Below are 15,834 nucleotides of genomic sequence, written 5' to 3'. Positions count from 1 at the left end.
GTCTCTATCACTGATCATCACCATGTCTCTATCACTGATCATCCCCCTGTCTCTATCACTGATCATCACCCCGTCTCTATCACTGATCATCACCATGTCTCTATCACTGATCATCACCATGTCTCTATCACTGATCATCACCCCGTCTCTATCACTGATCATCCCCCCGTCTCTATCACTGATCATCACCCTGTCTCTATCACTGATCATCCCCCCGTCTCTATCACTGATCATCACCCCGTCTCTATCACTGATCATCACCATGTCTCTACCACTGATCATCACCCTGTCTCTATCACTGATAATCACCATGTCTCTATCACTGATCATCCCCGTCTCTATCACTGATCATCACCCTGTCTCTATCACTGATCATCACCATGTCTCTATCACTGATCATCACCATGTCTCTATCACTGATCATCCCCCCGTCTCTATCACTGATCATCACCCCGTCTCTATCACTGATCATCACCCTGTCTCTATCACTGATCATCAACATGTCTCTATTACTGATCATCCCCGTCTCTATCACTGATCATCACCCCGTCTCTATCACTGATCATCACCCCGTCTCTATCACTGATCATCCCCCCGTCTCTATCACTGATCATCACCATGTCTCTATCACTGATCATCCCCCCGTCTCTATCACTAATCATCACCCCGTCTCTATCACTGATCATCACCCCGTCTCTATCACTGATCATCACCATGTCTCTATCACTGATCATCACCATGTCTCTATCACTGATCATCCCCCTGTCTCTATCACTGATCATCACCCTGTCTCTATCACTGATCATCACCATGTCTCTATCACTGATCATCACCATGTCTCTATCACTGATCATCCCCCTGTCTCTATCACTGATCATCACCCCGTCTCTATCACTGATCATCACCATGTCTCTATCACTGATCATCACCATGTCTCTATCACTGATCATCACCCCGTCTCTATCACTGATCATCCCCCCGTCTCTATCACTGATCATCACCCTGTCTCTATCACTGATCATCACCATGTCTCTATCACTGATCATCACCATGTCTCTATCACTGATCATCACCCCGTCTCTATCACTGATAATCACCATGTCTCTATCACTGATCATCCCCGTCTCTATCACTGATCATCACCATGTCTCTATCACTGATAATCACCATGTCTCTATCACTGATCATCCCCGTCTCTATCACTGATCATCACCCCGTCTCTATCACTGATCATCACCATGTCTCTATCACTGATCATCACCATGTCTCTATCACTGATCATCCCCCTGTCTCTATCACTGATCATCACCCTGTCTCTATCACTGATCATCACCATGTCTCTATCACTGATCATCACCATGTCTCTATCACTGATCATCCCCCTGTCTCTATCACTGATCATCACCCCGTCTCTATCACTGATCATCACCATGTCTCTATCACTGATCATCACCATGTCTCTATCACTGATCATCACCATGTCTCTATCACTGATCATCACCCCGTCTCTATCACTGATCATCCCCCCGTCTCTATCACTGATCATCACCCCGTCTCTATCACTGATCATCCCCCCGTCTCTATCACTGATCATCACCCCGTCTCTATCACTGATCATCACCATGTCTCTACCACTGATCATCACCCTGTCTCTATCACTGATAATCACCATGTCTCTATCACTGATCATCCCCGTCTCTATCACTGATCATCACCCTGTCTCTATCACTGATCATCACCATGTCTCTATCACTGATCATCACCATGTCTCTATCACTGATCACCCCCCTGTCTCTATCACTGATCATCACTGTCTCTATCACTGATCATCACCATGTCTCTATCACTGATCATCACCATGTCTCTATCACTGATCATCCCCCTCTCTCTCTCTCTCTCTCTCTCTCTCTCTCTCTCTCTCTCTCTCTCTCTCTCTCTCTCTCTCTCTCTCTCTCTCTCTCTCTCTCTCTCTCTCTCTCTCTCTCTCTCTCTCTCTCTCTCTCTCTCTCTCTCTCTCTCTCTCTCTCTCTCTCTCCCCATCTCTCTCCCCATCTCTCTCCCTCCCTCTCTCCCTTGTTATTCATTAATGCTAGGCGTGGCCCCCAAACCAGGATGCAAATAGCATGAAAATGAGTTGGATCCAAAGGCATGTTGATGCAAAGTGCTTGCTTGCGTCCCAAATGGCACCCTATTCCCTTCATCGTGCACTACTTTTGACCAGGACCCATAGGACTCTGGTCAAAAGTAGTGCACTGCACATATATAGGGGATATGGTGCCATTTGGGACGTAACCCTGTTTGTCAGCAGAACCAGGCAGCGGTCGCTACAGTCTTAGAAAAAAGGGTTCCAAAAGGATTATTCGGCTGTCCCCATAGGAGAACCCTCTGTGGAAAGGGTTCTACCTGGAACCAAAAAGGGTTCTACCTGGAACCAAAAAGGGTTCTTCAAAGGGTTCTCCTATGAAGACAGCCAAAGAACCCTTTTAGGTTCTAGATAGCACCTTTTTTTGTGAATGTATGAGGATTACACAGGGATAAAAGCTTAGGTGTGCATCCCAAATGGCACCCTATTCCCTACATAGTGCACTACTTTAGACCAGAGTCCTATGACTAAATGAGTTAGAGGGACAAAGGAATGTTTAACACTCATTTGGTGATTCACTACGTCCTCAATGAGAGTTAAGCTGCTGATATGGAAACGAAAAGATGGCCCCTCAGCCTCACGACTCAGGTGCCATCTACTGCCGTTGTGCCCTTGCACAAGGCATTTAATCTCCAAACGCTGTGGCTGACCCTGTGGCTGACTCTGTGGCTGACCCTGTGGCTGACCCTGTGCTACTCTCAGTCTCTTGTGTGTGTGTGTGTGTGTGTGTGTGGTGTTCATGATAGTGACTACATTTCTGTTCCACAATGACCCCATCTCCTCCTCACAGATAATAATCCTCCTCCTCAATGTCTCCCTGACACCCCCCCTGCTCTCCCTGCCACCCCCCCTGCTCTCCCTGCCACCCCCCCTGTTCATGTTGGAATCCCAGGGCCTCGATGTCGTGTGTGATGTCACTGATCCTGCGGTTGAAGTCCTGTGAGCCCGAGGGGAGTGACCAACTGTCGTAACCCCGCACGGCCGTTGCCGCCGTACTGCTCATGCTCCGTTTGATCCGGCCAAAGCTGTCCGTCAGAATGCCCCCCTCCCGGATCCCGATGCCTTCTAGGAAGCTCTCGAAGACGCCCACGTCCTTGTCTGGGATGAAGGGACGCATGCCTGGAGGAGAGAGACAGAGAGGAAGACACAGTCAGACTTAGTGCCTGGGGAACAGAGAGGGGAACAGAGAGGGGAACAGAGACGGGAACAGTCATTCCTGGGGAACAGAGACGGGAACAGTCATTCTTGAAGAACAGAGAGTGGAGCAGTCATTCCTGGGGAACAGAGAGTGGAACAGTCATTCCCGGGGAACAGAGAGGGAAACAGCCATTCCTGGGGAACAGAGAGGGGAACAGTCATTCCCGGGGAACAGAGATGGGAACAGTCATTCCTGGGGAACAGAAAGGGGAACAGTCATTCCTGGGGAGGAGAGATGGGAACAGTCATTCCTGGGGAGGAGACAGGGGAACAGTCATTCCTGGGGAACAGAGAGGGAAACAGTCATTCCTGGGGAACAGAGAGGGAAACAGCCATTCCCGGGGAACAGAAAGGGGAACAGTCATTCCTGGGGAACAGAAAGGGGAACAGTCATTCCTGGGGAGGAGACAGGGGAACAGTCATTCCTGGGGAACAGAGAGGGGAACAGTCATTGGTATGGGACGAGACACAAGGTTATAGCTGGTGTTAAGGTTACGGACTAGACAAGGTTATAGCTGGGGTTAAGGTTAGGGACTAGACAAGGTTATAGCTGGGGTTAAGGTTAGGGACTAGACACAAGGTTATAGCTGGGGTTAAGGTTAGGGACTAGACAAGGTTATAGCTGGGGTTAAGGTTAGGGACTAGACAAGGTTATAGCTGGGGTTAAGGTTAGGGACGAGACACAAGGTTATAGCTGGGGTTAAGGTTAGGGACTAGACAAGGTTATAGCTGGGGTTAAGGTTAGGGACTAGACAAGGTTATAGCTGGGGTTAAGGTTAGGGACTAGACAAGGTTATAGCTGGGGTTAAGGTTAGGGACTAGACAAGGTTATAGCTGGGGTTAAGGTTAGGGACGAGACACAAGGTTATAGCTGGGGTTAAGGTTAGGGACTAGACAAGGTTATAGCTGGGGTTAAGGTTAGGGACTAGACAAGGTTATAGCTGGGGTTAAGGTTAGGGACTAGACAAGGTTATAGCTGGGGTTAAGGTTAGGGACTAGACAAGGTTATAGCTGGGGTTAAGGTTAGGGACTAGACAAGGTTATAGCTGGGGTTAAGGTTAGGGACTAGACAAGGTTATAGCTGGGGTTAAGGTTAGGGACTAGACAAGGTTATAGCTGGGGTTAAGGTTAGGGACTAGACAAGGTTATAGCCAGCCCACAGCTGGTGACCAGTGCTGCTGAATGAATGAACATACCTGGGAAATGACAGGAAGATGGGAAGCTTAGTGTGTCTTATGATATCTGTGTGTCTTAGTGTATCTGTGTGTCTTAGTGTGTCTTAGGGTATCTGTGTGTTTTAGTGTATCTTAGTGTATCTGTGTGTCTTAGTGTATCTGTGTGTCTTAGTGTGTCTTAGGGTATCTGTGTGTTTTAGTGTATCTTAGTGTGTCTTAGGATATCTGTGTGTCTTAGTGTGTCTTAGTGTATCTATGTGTCTTAGTGTGTCTTAGGGTATCTGTGTGTTTTAGTGTGTCTTAGGATATCTGTGTGTTTTAGTGTGTCTTAGGATATCTGTGTGTTTTAGTGTATCTTAGTGTGTCTTAGTGTGTCTTAGGATATCTGTGTGTTTTAGTGTGTCTTAGTGTATCTGTGTGTCTTAGTGTGTCTTAGGGTATCTGTGTGTTTTAGTGTGTCTTAGTGTGTCTTAGGATATCTGTGTGTCTTAGTGTATCTGTGTGTCTTAGTGTGTCTTAGTGTATCTGTGTGTCTTAGTGTGTCTTAGGATATCTGTGTGTTTTAGTGTGTCTTAGGATATCTGTGTGTCTTAGTGTGTCTTAGTGTATCTGTGTGTCTTAGTGTGTCTTAGGATATCTGTGTGTCTTAGTGTGTCTTAGTGTATCTGTGTGTCTTAGTGTGTCTTAGGGTATCTGTGTGTTTTAGTGTGTCTTAGTGTGTCTTAGGGTATCTGTGTGTTTTAGTGTGTCTTAGGATATCTGTGTGTTTTAGTGTGTCTTAGGGTATCCAGGTGTCTTTTATACAGGTAATGAGCTGAGATTAGGAGCACACTCTTAAAGGGAGTGCTCCTAATCTCAGTTTGTTACCTGTATAAAAGACACCTGTCCACAGAAGCAATCAATCAATCAGATTCCAAACTCTCCACCATGGCCAAGACCAAAGAGCTCTCCAAAGATGTCAGGGACAAGATTGTAGACCTACACAAGGCTGGAATGGGCTACAAGACCATCGCCAAGCAGCTTGGTGAGAAGGTGACAACAGTTGGTGTGATAATTCGCAAATGGAAGAAACACAAAAGAACTGTCAATCTCCCTTGGCCTGGGGCTCCATGCAAGATCTCACCTCGTGGAGTTGCAATGATCATGAGAACGGTGAGGAATCAGCCCAGAACTACACGGGAGGATCTTGTCAATGATCTCAAGGCAGCTGGGACCATAGTCACCAAGAAAACAATTGGTAACACACTACGCCGTGAAGGACTGAAATCCTGCAGCGCCCGCAAGGTCCCCCTGCTCAAGAAAGCACATATACAGGGCCGTCTGAAGTTTGCCAATGAACATCTGAATGATTCAGAGGAGAACTGGGTGAAAGTGTTGTGGTCAGATGAGATCAAAATCGAGCTCTTTGGCATCAACTCAACTCGCCGTGTTTGGAGGAGGAGGAATGCTGCCTATGACCCCAAGAACACCATCCCCACCGTTAAACATGGAGGTGGAAACATTATGCTTTGGGGGTGTTTTTCTGCTAAGGGGACAAGACAACTTCACCGCATCAAAGGGACGATGGACGGGGCCATGTACCGTCAAATCTTGGGTGAGAACCTCCTTCCCTCAGCCAGGGCATTGAAAATGGGTTGTGGATGGGTATTCCAGCATGACAATGACCCAAGGCAACAAAGGAGTGGCTCAAGAAGAAGCACATTAAGGTCCTGGAGTGGCCTAGCCAGTCTCCAGACCTTAATCCCATAGAAAATCTGTGGAGGGAGCTGAAGGTTCGAGTTGCCAAACGTCAGCCTCGAAACCTTAATGACTTGGAGAAGATCTGCAAAGAGGAGTGGGACAAAATCCCTCCTGAGATGTGTGCAAACCTGGTGGCCAACTACAAGAAACGTCTGACCTCTGTGATTGCCAACAAGGGTTTTGCCACCAAGTACTAAGTCATGTTTTGCAGAGGGGTCAAATACTTATTTCCCTCATTAAAATGCAAATCAATTTCTAACACGTTTTACATTAGTTTTTCTGGATTTTGTTGTTGTTATTCTGTCTCTCACTGTTCAAATAAACCTACCATTAAAATTATAGACTGATCATGTCTTTGTCAGTGGGCAAACGTACAAAATCAGCAGGGGATCAAATACTTTTTCCCTTCACTGTATGTATGTATATGCATGTGTATATATATACATATGCGAGAAAAAAACGAAAAAAAAACATATGGGGGATTGGAAGTGATGCAGACAATTACATTGATGGAAGTTACAATCTATCTGCAATATTAAAGCTGATCTACCCCCCACATTTCTTTTAATTAAAAATAAAATACACAAACACTATCTCTCTCGCTCTCCCTCTCTCTCTGTTTGCTCTATAACCTGTTAGTTCATATGCCTTGACACCGTGATTAATAGGCCTAAAGGCCGAGACAATGAGAAGACACAGTGGCAGAATAAATTCAACCACACCTTTGTTTTTATCACAACACCGGAGAGCAACCTCTGTCCGAGGACGTCCACAAAGCATATTGTGTGTAACAAACAGTTACGTGACCTACAGCATGGTTAAGCAAGTTCATGTTTCCGACATTTTCAGACTACTAAACAACTATTGATTTAGTCCAATCAACGTAAGCTAAATATGACGTAGCTGTCCATGGTTCTGATTTCACTGTGTGGTATTTTTGGTATTATTGGTATTTTATCAGGATCCCCATTAGCTGTTGTGAAAGCAGCAGCTACTCTTCCTGGGGTCCACACAGAACATGAAACATGACATAATACAGAACATTCATAGACAAGAACAGCTCAAGGACAGAACTACATGCATTTTAAAAACGGCACACGTAGCCTACATATCAGTACATACACACAAACTATCTAGGTCAAAAAGGGGAGAGGCGCTGTGCCGTGATGTGTTGCTTTATCTGTTTTTTGAAACCAGGTTTGCTGTTTATTTGAGCAATATGAGATGGAAGGGAGTTCCATGCAATAATGGCTCTATATAATACTGTACGCTTTCTTGAATTTGTTCTGTATTTGGGGACTGTGAAAAGACCACTGGTGGCATGTCTGGTGGGGTAAGTGTGTGTGTCAGAGCTGTGTGTAAGCTGACTACGCAAACAATTTGGGATTTTAAACACATTCATGTTTCTTAAAGAAAGAAGAAGTGATGCAGTCAGTCTCTCCTCAACTCTTAGCCAAGAGAGACTGGCATGCATAGTATTTATATCAGCCCTCTGATTACAATGAAGAGCAAGACGTGCCGCTCTGTTCTGGGCCAGCTGCAGCTTAACTAGGTCTTTCTTTGCAGCACTCGACCACATGACTGGACAATAATCAAAGATAAGACAAAACTAGAGCCTGCAGACCTTGCTTTTTGGAGTGCGGTGTCAAAAAAGCAGAGCATCTCTTTATTACGGACAGACCTCTCTGGTTCCCCTGGGTTCCCCCATTTTGTTTATAAATGAATGTACATAACATTGCATTGCTAAAATACTAGTTCTGTGACATTGGTAAAGCTATGGAGATTTGACGTAATAACTCGAGGTCTCGCCACACCTTTATGTGTGTGTGTGTGTGTGTGTGTGTGTGTGTGTGTATGTGTGTGCGTGCGTGTTATCCTACCCAGGAGCAGGAACTTCCTGTTGTCTCCATAAAGCTGTAGCAGGTCAGAACAGAACACATCAATGGGAGATCCCAGCCTGTACTCTCTCAACAGCAGGGCAAATTGCTGGAGCTCCTGAGGACTCAGCTTGCTCCTTAGCTGGGTGGTACAGTGGAAGAGAGGGGACAAACACAGGTTACAGGGGGGACATTACAGAGGAAGAGAGGGGACAAACACAGGTCACAGGGGGACATTACAGAGGAAGAGAGGGGACAAACACAGGTCACAGGGGGACATTACAGAGGAAGAGAGGGGACAAACACAGGTTACAGGGGGACATTACAGAGGAAGAGAGGGGACAAACACAGGTTACAGGGGGGACATTACAGAGGAAGAGAGGGGACAAACACAGGTCACAGGGGGGACATTACAGAGGAAGAGAGGGGACAAACACAGGTCACAGGGGGGACATTACAGAGGAAGAGAGGGGACAAACACAGGTCACAGGGGGGACATTACAGAGGAAGAGAGGGGACAAACACAGGTTACAGGGGGGACATTACAGAGGAAGAGAGGGGACAAACACAGGTCACAGGGGGGACATTACAGAGGAAGAGAGGGGACAAACACAGGTCACAGGGGGGACATTACAGAGGAAGAGAGGGGACAAACACAGGTCACAGGGGGGACATTACAGAGGAAGAGAGGGGACAAACACAGGTCACAGGGGGGACATTACAGAGGAAGAGAGGGGACAAACACAGGTTACAGGGGGGACATTACAGAGGAAGAGAGGGGACAAACACAGGTTACAGGGGGACATTACAGAGGAAGAGAGGGGACAAACACAGGTTACAGGGGGGACATTACAGAGGAAGAGAGGGGACAAACACAGGTCACAGGGGGGACATTACAGAGGAAGAGAGGGGACAAACACAGGTTACAGGGGGGACATTACAGAGGAAGAGAGGGGACAAACACAGGTCACAGGGGGGACATTACAGAGGAAGAGAGGGGACAAACACAGGTCACAGGGGGACATTACAGAGGAAGAGAGGGGACAAACACAGGTCACAGGGGGACATTACAGAGGAAGAGAGGGGACAAACACAGGTTACAGGGGGACATTACAGTGGAAGAGAGGGGACAAACACAGGTCACAGGGGGGACATTACAGAGGAAGAGAGGGGACAAACACAGGTTACAGGGGGGACATTACAGTGGAAGAGAGGGGACAAACACAGGTTACAGGGGGACATTACAGTGGAAGAGAGGGGACAAACACAGGTCACAGGGGGGACATTACAGAGGAAGAGAGGGGACAAACACAGGTTACAGGGGGGACATTACAGTGGAAGAGAGGGGACAAACACAGGTTACAGGGGGACATTACAGAGGAAGAGAGGGGACAAACACAGGTTACAGGGGGGACATTACAGAGGAAGAGAGGGGACAAACACAGGTTACAGGGGGGACATTACAGAGGAAGAGAGGGGACAAACACAGGTCACAGGGGGGACATTACAGTGGAAGAGAGGGGATAAACACAGGTCACAGGGGGACATTACAGAGGAAGAGAGGGGACAAACACAGGTTACAGGGGGGACATTACAGAGGAAGAGAGGGGATAAACACAGGTCACAGGGGGACATTACAGAGGAAGAGAGGGGACAAACACAGGTTACAGGGGGGACATTACAGAGGAAGAGAGGGGACAAACACATGTCACAGGGGGGACATTACAGAGGAAGAGAGGGGACAAACACAGGTCACAGGGGGGACATTACAGAGGAAGAGAGGGGACAAACACAGGTCACAGGGGGGACATTACAGAGGAAGAGAGGGGACAAACACAGGTCACAGGGGGGACTTTACAGAGGAAGAGAGGGGACAAACACAGGTTACAGGGGGGACTTTACAGAGGAAGAGAGGGGACAAACACAGGTCACAGGGGGGACATTACAGAGGAAGAGAGGGGACAAACACAGGTCACAGGGGGGACATTACAGAGGAAGAGAGGGGACAAACACAGGTCACAGGGGGACATTACAGAGGAAGAGAGGGGACAAACACAGGTCACAGGGGGGACATTACAGAGGAAAAGAGGGGACAAACACAGGTCACAGGGGGACATTACAGAGGAAGAGAGGGGACAAACACAGGTCACAGGGGGACATTACAGAGGAAGAGAGGGGACAAACACAGGTCACAGGGAGGACATTAGAGAGGAAGAGAGGGGACAAACACAGGTCACAGGGGGGACATTACAGAGGAAGAGAGAGGACAAACACAGGTCACAGGGGGACATTACAGAGGAAGAGAGGGGACAAACACATGTCACAGGGGGACATTACAGAGAAAGAGAGGGGACAAACACAGGTCACAGGGGGGACATTACAGAGGAAGAGAGGGGACAAACACATGTCACAGGGGGGACATTACAGAGGAAGAGAGGGGACAAACACAGGTCACAGGGGGGACATTACAGAGGAAGAGAGGGGACAAACACAGGTCACAGGGGGACATTACATGGGGAGAGAGGGGACAAACACAGGTCACAGGGGGACATTACAGAGGAAGAGAGGGGACAAACACAGGTCACAGGGGGACATTACAGAGGAAGAGAGGGGACAAACACAGGTCACAGGGGGACATTACAGAGGAAGAGAGGGGACAAACACAGGTCACAGGGGGACATTACAGAGGAAGAGAGGGGACAAACACAGGTCACAGGGGGGACATTACAGAGGAAGAGAGGGGACAAACACAGGTCACAGGGGGACATTACAGAGGAAGAGAGGGGACAAACACAGGTCACAGGGGGACATTACAGAGGAAGAGAGGGGACAAACACAGGTCACAGGGGGACATTACAGAGGAAGAGAGGGGACAAACACAGGTCACAGGGGGACATTACAGAGGAAGAGAGGGGACAAACACAGGTCACAGGGGGGACATTACAGAGGAAGAGAGGGGACAAACACAGGTCACAGGGGGGACATTACAGAGGAAGAGAGGGGACAAACACAGGTCACATGGGGGACATTACAGAGGAAGAGAGGGGACAAACACAGGTCACAGGGGGACATTACAGAGGAAGAGAGGGGACAAACACAGGTCACAGGGGGGACATTACAGAGGAAGAGAGGGGACAAACACAGGTCACAGGGGGGACATTACAGAGGAAGAGAGGGGACAAACACAGGTCACGGGGGGACATTACAGAGGAAGAGAGGGGACAAACACAGGTCACAGGGGGGACATTACGGAGGAAGAGAGGGGACAAACACAGGTCACAGGGGGACATTACAGAGGAAGAGAGGGGACAAACACAGGTCACAGGGGGACATTACAGAGGAAGAGAGGGGACAAACACAGGTCACAGGGGGACATTACAGAGGAAGAGAGGGGACAAACACAGGTCACAGGGGGGACATTACAGAGTAAGAGAGGGGACAAACACAGGTCACAGGGGGACATTACAGAGGAAGAGAGGGGACAAACACAGGTCACAGGGGGACATTACAGAGGAAGAGAGGGGACAAACACAGGTCACAGGGGGACATTACAGAGGAAGAGAGGGGACAAACACAGGTCACAGGGGGGACATTACAGAGGAAGAGAGGGGACAAACACAGGTCACAGGGGGACATTACAGAGGAAGAGAGGGGACAAACACAGGTCACAGGGGGACATTACAGAGGAAGAGAGGGGACAAACACAGGTCACAGGGGGGACATTACAGAGGAAGAGAGGGGACAAACACAGGTCACAGGGGGACATTACAGAGGAAGAGAGGGGACAAACACAGGTCACAGGGGGGACATTACAGAGGAAGAGAGGGGACAAACACAGGTCACGGGGGGACATTACAGAGGAAGAGAGGGGACAAACACAGGTCACAGGGGGACATTACATGGGGAGAGAGGGGACAAACACAGGTCACAGGGGGGACATTACAGAGGAAGAGAGGGGACAAACACAGGTCACAGGGGGACATTACAGAGGAAGAGAGGGGACAAACACAGGTCACAGGGGGACATTACAGAGGAAGAGAGGGGACAAACACAGGTCACAGGGGGGACATTACAGAGGAAGAGAGGGGACAAACACAGGTCACAGGGGGGACATTACAGAGGAAGAGAGGGGACAAACACAGGTCACAGGGGGACATTACAGAGGAAGAGAGGGGACAAACACAGGTCACAGGGGGACATTACAGAGGAAGAGAGGGGACAAACACAGGTCACAGGGGGACATTACAGAGGAAGAGAGGGGACAAACACAGGTCACAGGGGGACATTACATGGGGAGAGAGGGGACAAACACAGGTCACAGGGGGGACATTACAGAGGAAGAGAGGGGACAAACACAGGTCACAGGGGGGACATTACAGAGGAAGAGAGGGGACAAACACAGGTCACAGGGGGACATTACAGAGGAAGAGAGGGGACAAACACAGGTCACAGGGGGGACATTACAGAGGAAGAGAGGGGACAAACACAGGTCACAGGGGGGACATTACAGAGGAAGAGAGGGGACAAACACAGGTCACAGGGGGACATTACAGAGGAATAGAGGGGACAAACACAGGTCACAGGGGGGACATTACAGAGGAAGAGAGGGGACAAACACAGGTCACAGGGGGACATTACGGAGGAAGAGAGGGGACAAACACAGGTCACAGGGGGACATTACGGAGGAAGAGAGGGGACAAACACAGGTCACAGGGGGGACATTACAGAGGAAGAGAGGGGACAAACACAGGTCACAGGGGGGACATTACAGAGGAAGAGAGGGGACAAACACAGGTCACAGGGGGGACATTACAGAGGAAGAGAGGGGACAAACACAGGTCACAGGGGAACATTACATGGGGAGAGAGGTGAGAGAACCCGAGCCTGTCTCAGAAGCAGGACAAACTCCAGTAGCTCTTGTGGACTCAGTTTAAACCTCAACTGGATGGTTCTGGGAGAGAGTGATGACAGAAAGGATTGATCGATTGATTAACGGATTTATTTATTGATTGAACTCTGTCTGTGGCCCCAGGCTATAGGTTCTGTCAATAATATAATGTCATGTCCTAATTCTAATTCAGTGGTCCTGACTATTGTGGTCATGTGTCTGTCTTTACTGTGATCATGTACTCCTGCCCTGGTTGCTGTCCCCCTGTCACTGTGATCATGTACTCCTTCCCTGGTCGCTGTCCCCCGTCACTGTGATCATGTACTCCTGCCCTGGTCGCTGTCCCCCGTCACTGTGATCATGTACTCCTGCCCTGGTTGCTGTCCCCCCCGTCACTGTGATCATGTACTCCTGCCCTGGTTGCTGTCCCCCGTCACTGTGATCATGTACTCCTGCCCTGGTTGCTGTCCCGCCGTCACTGTGATCTTTATTGTGAACTCATAGTGATCATGTACTCCTGCCCTGGTAATTGGCCGTTAATTAACATAAACACTTTTAGCATCTCCTGGCTTCCACACAAAGCCAACAAGCCACTGATGCAGACCTTTGGAACATCTACATTTAAAAAAAGTCTAATAAATCCATGTAATATAGCCTACACCTTCACAATAAATCCATTATTTATTTTAGACAGGTCTAAAGAAACATGATATGAAGAAAATGTAGTCTATTTCAGAAGAACAGAATAGCATACTCTGAGTTGTCCTTATGTTATGTCCTGATCTGGCTATGCCAAATGGCTGTGGGCTACACTAGTTCATTTAGCAGACAAGATTTGCTTAGAATCCCGTGGCATTATTTTATATTATTTTATAGTATGAAGAATACAATTGAACAAAGCTGAAGAAAACAGAAATATCTTCTCCAAACGATTTGAGTGAGTGCGGCTATTCTGTGTTGAGTGGTTAACAAAGAAATAGGTCCTCCTATATGCTTAATTTAGAGTTATTAATGTAACTTTAGTTGTTCTACAAACTTTTGGGCTATATGGCACAGGTAGCTTAGTGGTTAAGGGCGTTGTGCCATTAACCGAAAGGTCGCTAGTTCTAATCCCTGAGCTGACTAGGTGAAAAATCTGTTAGATGTGCCCTTGAGCAAGGCACTTCACCCTAATTGCTCCTGTAAGTTGCTCTGGATAAGAGCGTCTGCTAAATTACCTATTTATTTAGATTTTTAATACATTGTAAGGCTGCATGATGAGACCCTAATGATGATTTGAAAGAAGTCGCTTGAAAGGCACGAGCTCTGCTTTGTTTTTTTACGCACGTTGTACACACTCATACTGCTTAGGCCAAGTCCTGACTCTGACATCAGCGTGACCCAACAGGAACCGGGATTCGTCGGACCAGGCAATGTTTTTTTCCACTCCTCAATTGTCCAGTGTTGGTGATGGCATGCCCAACTGGAGCCGCTTCTTGTAGTTTTTAGCTGATAGGTGTGGAACCCGGTGTGGTCGTCTGCTGCAATAGGCCATCTGTGACAAGGACCGACGGGTTTTGTGTTCTGAGATGCCGTTCTGCACACCACTGTTGTACTGCGCCGTTATTTGTCTGTTTGTGGCCCGCCTGTTAGCTTGCACCATTCTTGCCATTCTCCTTTGACCTCTCATCAACGAGCTGTTTTCGCCCACAGGACTGCTGCTGACTGGATGTTTTTTGTTTGTCGCACCATTCTCGGTGAACCCTAGACACTGTGGTGCGTGAAAAGCCCAGGAGGCCGGACATTTATGAGATACTGGATCTGGCGCGCCTGGCACCGACGATCATACCACACTCAAAGTCTCTCAGGTCAATCGTTTTGGCCCATTCTAACGTTCAATGGAACAGTAACTGAATACCTCTCGATGCCTGTCTGCCTGCTTCACATAGCAAAGCCACGGCCACGAGACTCACTGTCTGTAGGAGCGAACCAATTTTCCAGAAACGGGGTGGTGTACCTAATAAAACTGATCGTGTATTTATTCTTACTGTGATCATGTACTCCTGCATGAGCTGCAGGCCCTGGTTGCTGTCTCCTCCGTCACTGTGCAGCGATGCCAGGCTGTGGTGTGAGCCATGTAGGGAAAGAGACGAGCTCTCACTGTAGTTCTCGCTGTAATACAGATCAAAGGCCTCCTGGGATCCATCACTATTGGGAGAATACAGAAATTAGCACTTTATTTTACAGTAAAGAAATGACCAGGTAAATTACACTGTAAAACGTTTACTATACAGTAATAAAACCTATGAATGAAACGCATAGAGAACTCATAGAGGCATCTCTGCCCTATCACTCACTATACACTGTCCCTGTATCATGATATCACTCACTACTCACTATACACTGTCCCTGTATCATGATCTAACTCACTACTCACTATACACTGTCCCTGTATCATGATATAACTCACTACTCACTATACACTGTCCCTGTGTCATGATATAACTCACTATACACTGTCCCTGTATCATGATATAACTCACTACTCACTATACACTGTCCCTGTATCATGATATAACTAACTACTCACTATACACTGTCCCTGTATCATGATCTAACTCACTACTCACTATACACTGTCCCTGTGTCATGATATAACTCACTATACACTGTCCCTGTATCATGATATAACTCACTATACACTGTCCCTGTATCATGATCTAACTCACTATACACTGTCCCTGTGTCATGATATAACTCACTATACACTGTCCCTGTATCATGATATAACTCACTATACACTGTCCCTGTATCATGATATAACTCACTATACAC

General features: G+C 47.9%; 1 protein-coding gene across 1 annotated transcript in view; it reads right to left on the bottom strand.

Annotated features, from left to right (window-relative positions):
• Nucleotides 1-2,927: 2,927 nt before the first annotated feature.
• Nucleotides 2,928-15,834, bottom strand: part of ccm2l (CCM2 like scaffold protein) — a gene marked incomplete at both ends in the record, with an annotated part of 40,813 nt that continues 27,906 nt past the window's right edge. The window contains 3 exon segments of the mRNA XM_084186662.1: nt 2,928-3,262; nt 8,136-8,274; nt 15,048-15,207. Of these exon segments, the coding sequence (XP_084042788.1) occupies nt 2,928-3,262; nt 8,136-8,274; nt 15,048-15,207 (634 nt within the window).

This window comes from Coregonus lavaretus, assembly GCF_964263955.1.
Source record: "Coregonus lavaretus genome assembly, chromosome: 22".
Classification (NCBI taxonomy): domain Eukaryota; kingdom Metazoa; phylum Chordata; class Actinopteri; order Salmoniformes; family Salmonidae; genus Coregonus; species Coregonus lavaretus.
The sequence above is the reverse complement of the archived record's forward strand: the minus strand, read 5'-3'. Positions and strand labels throughout refer to the sequence as shown.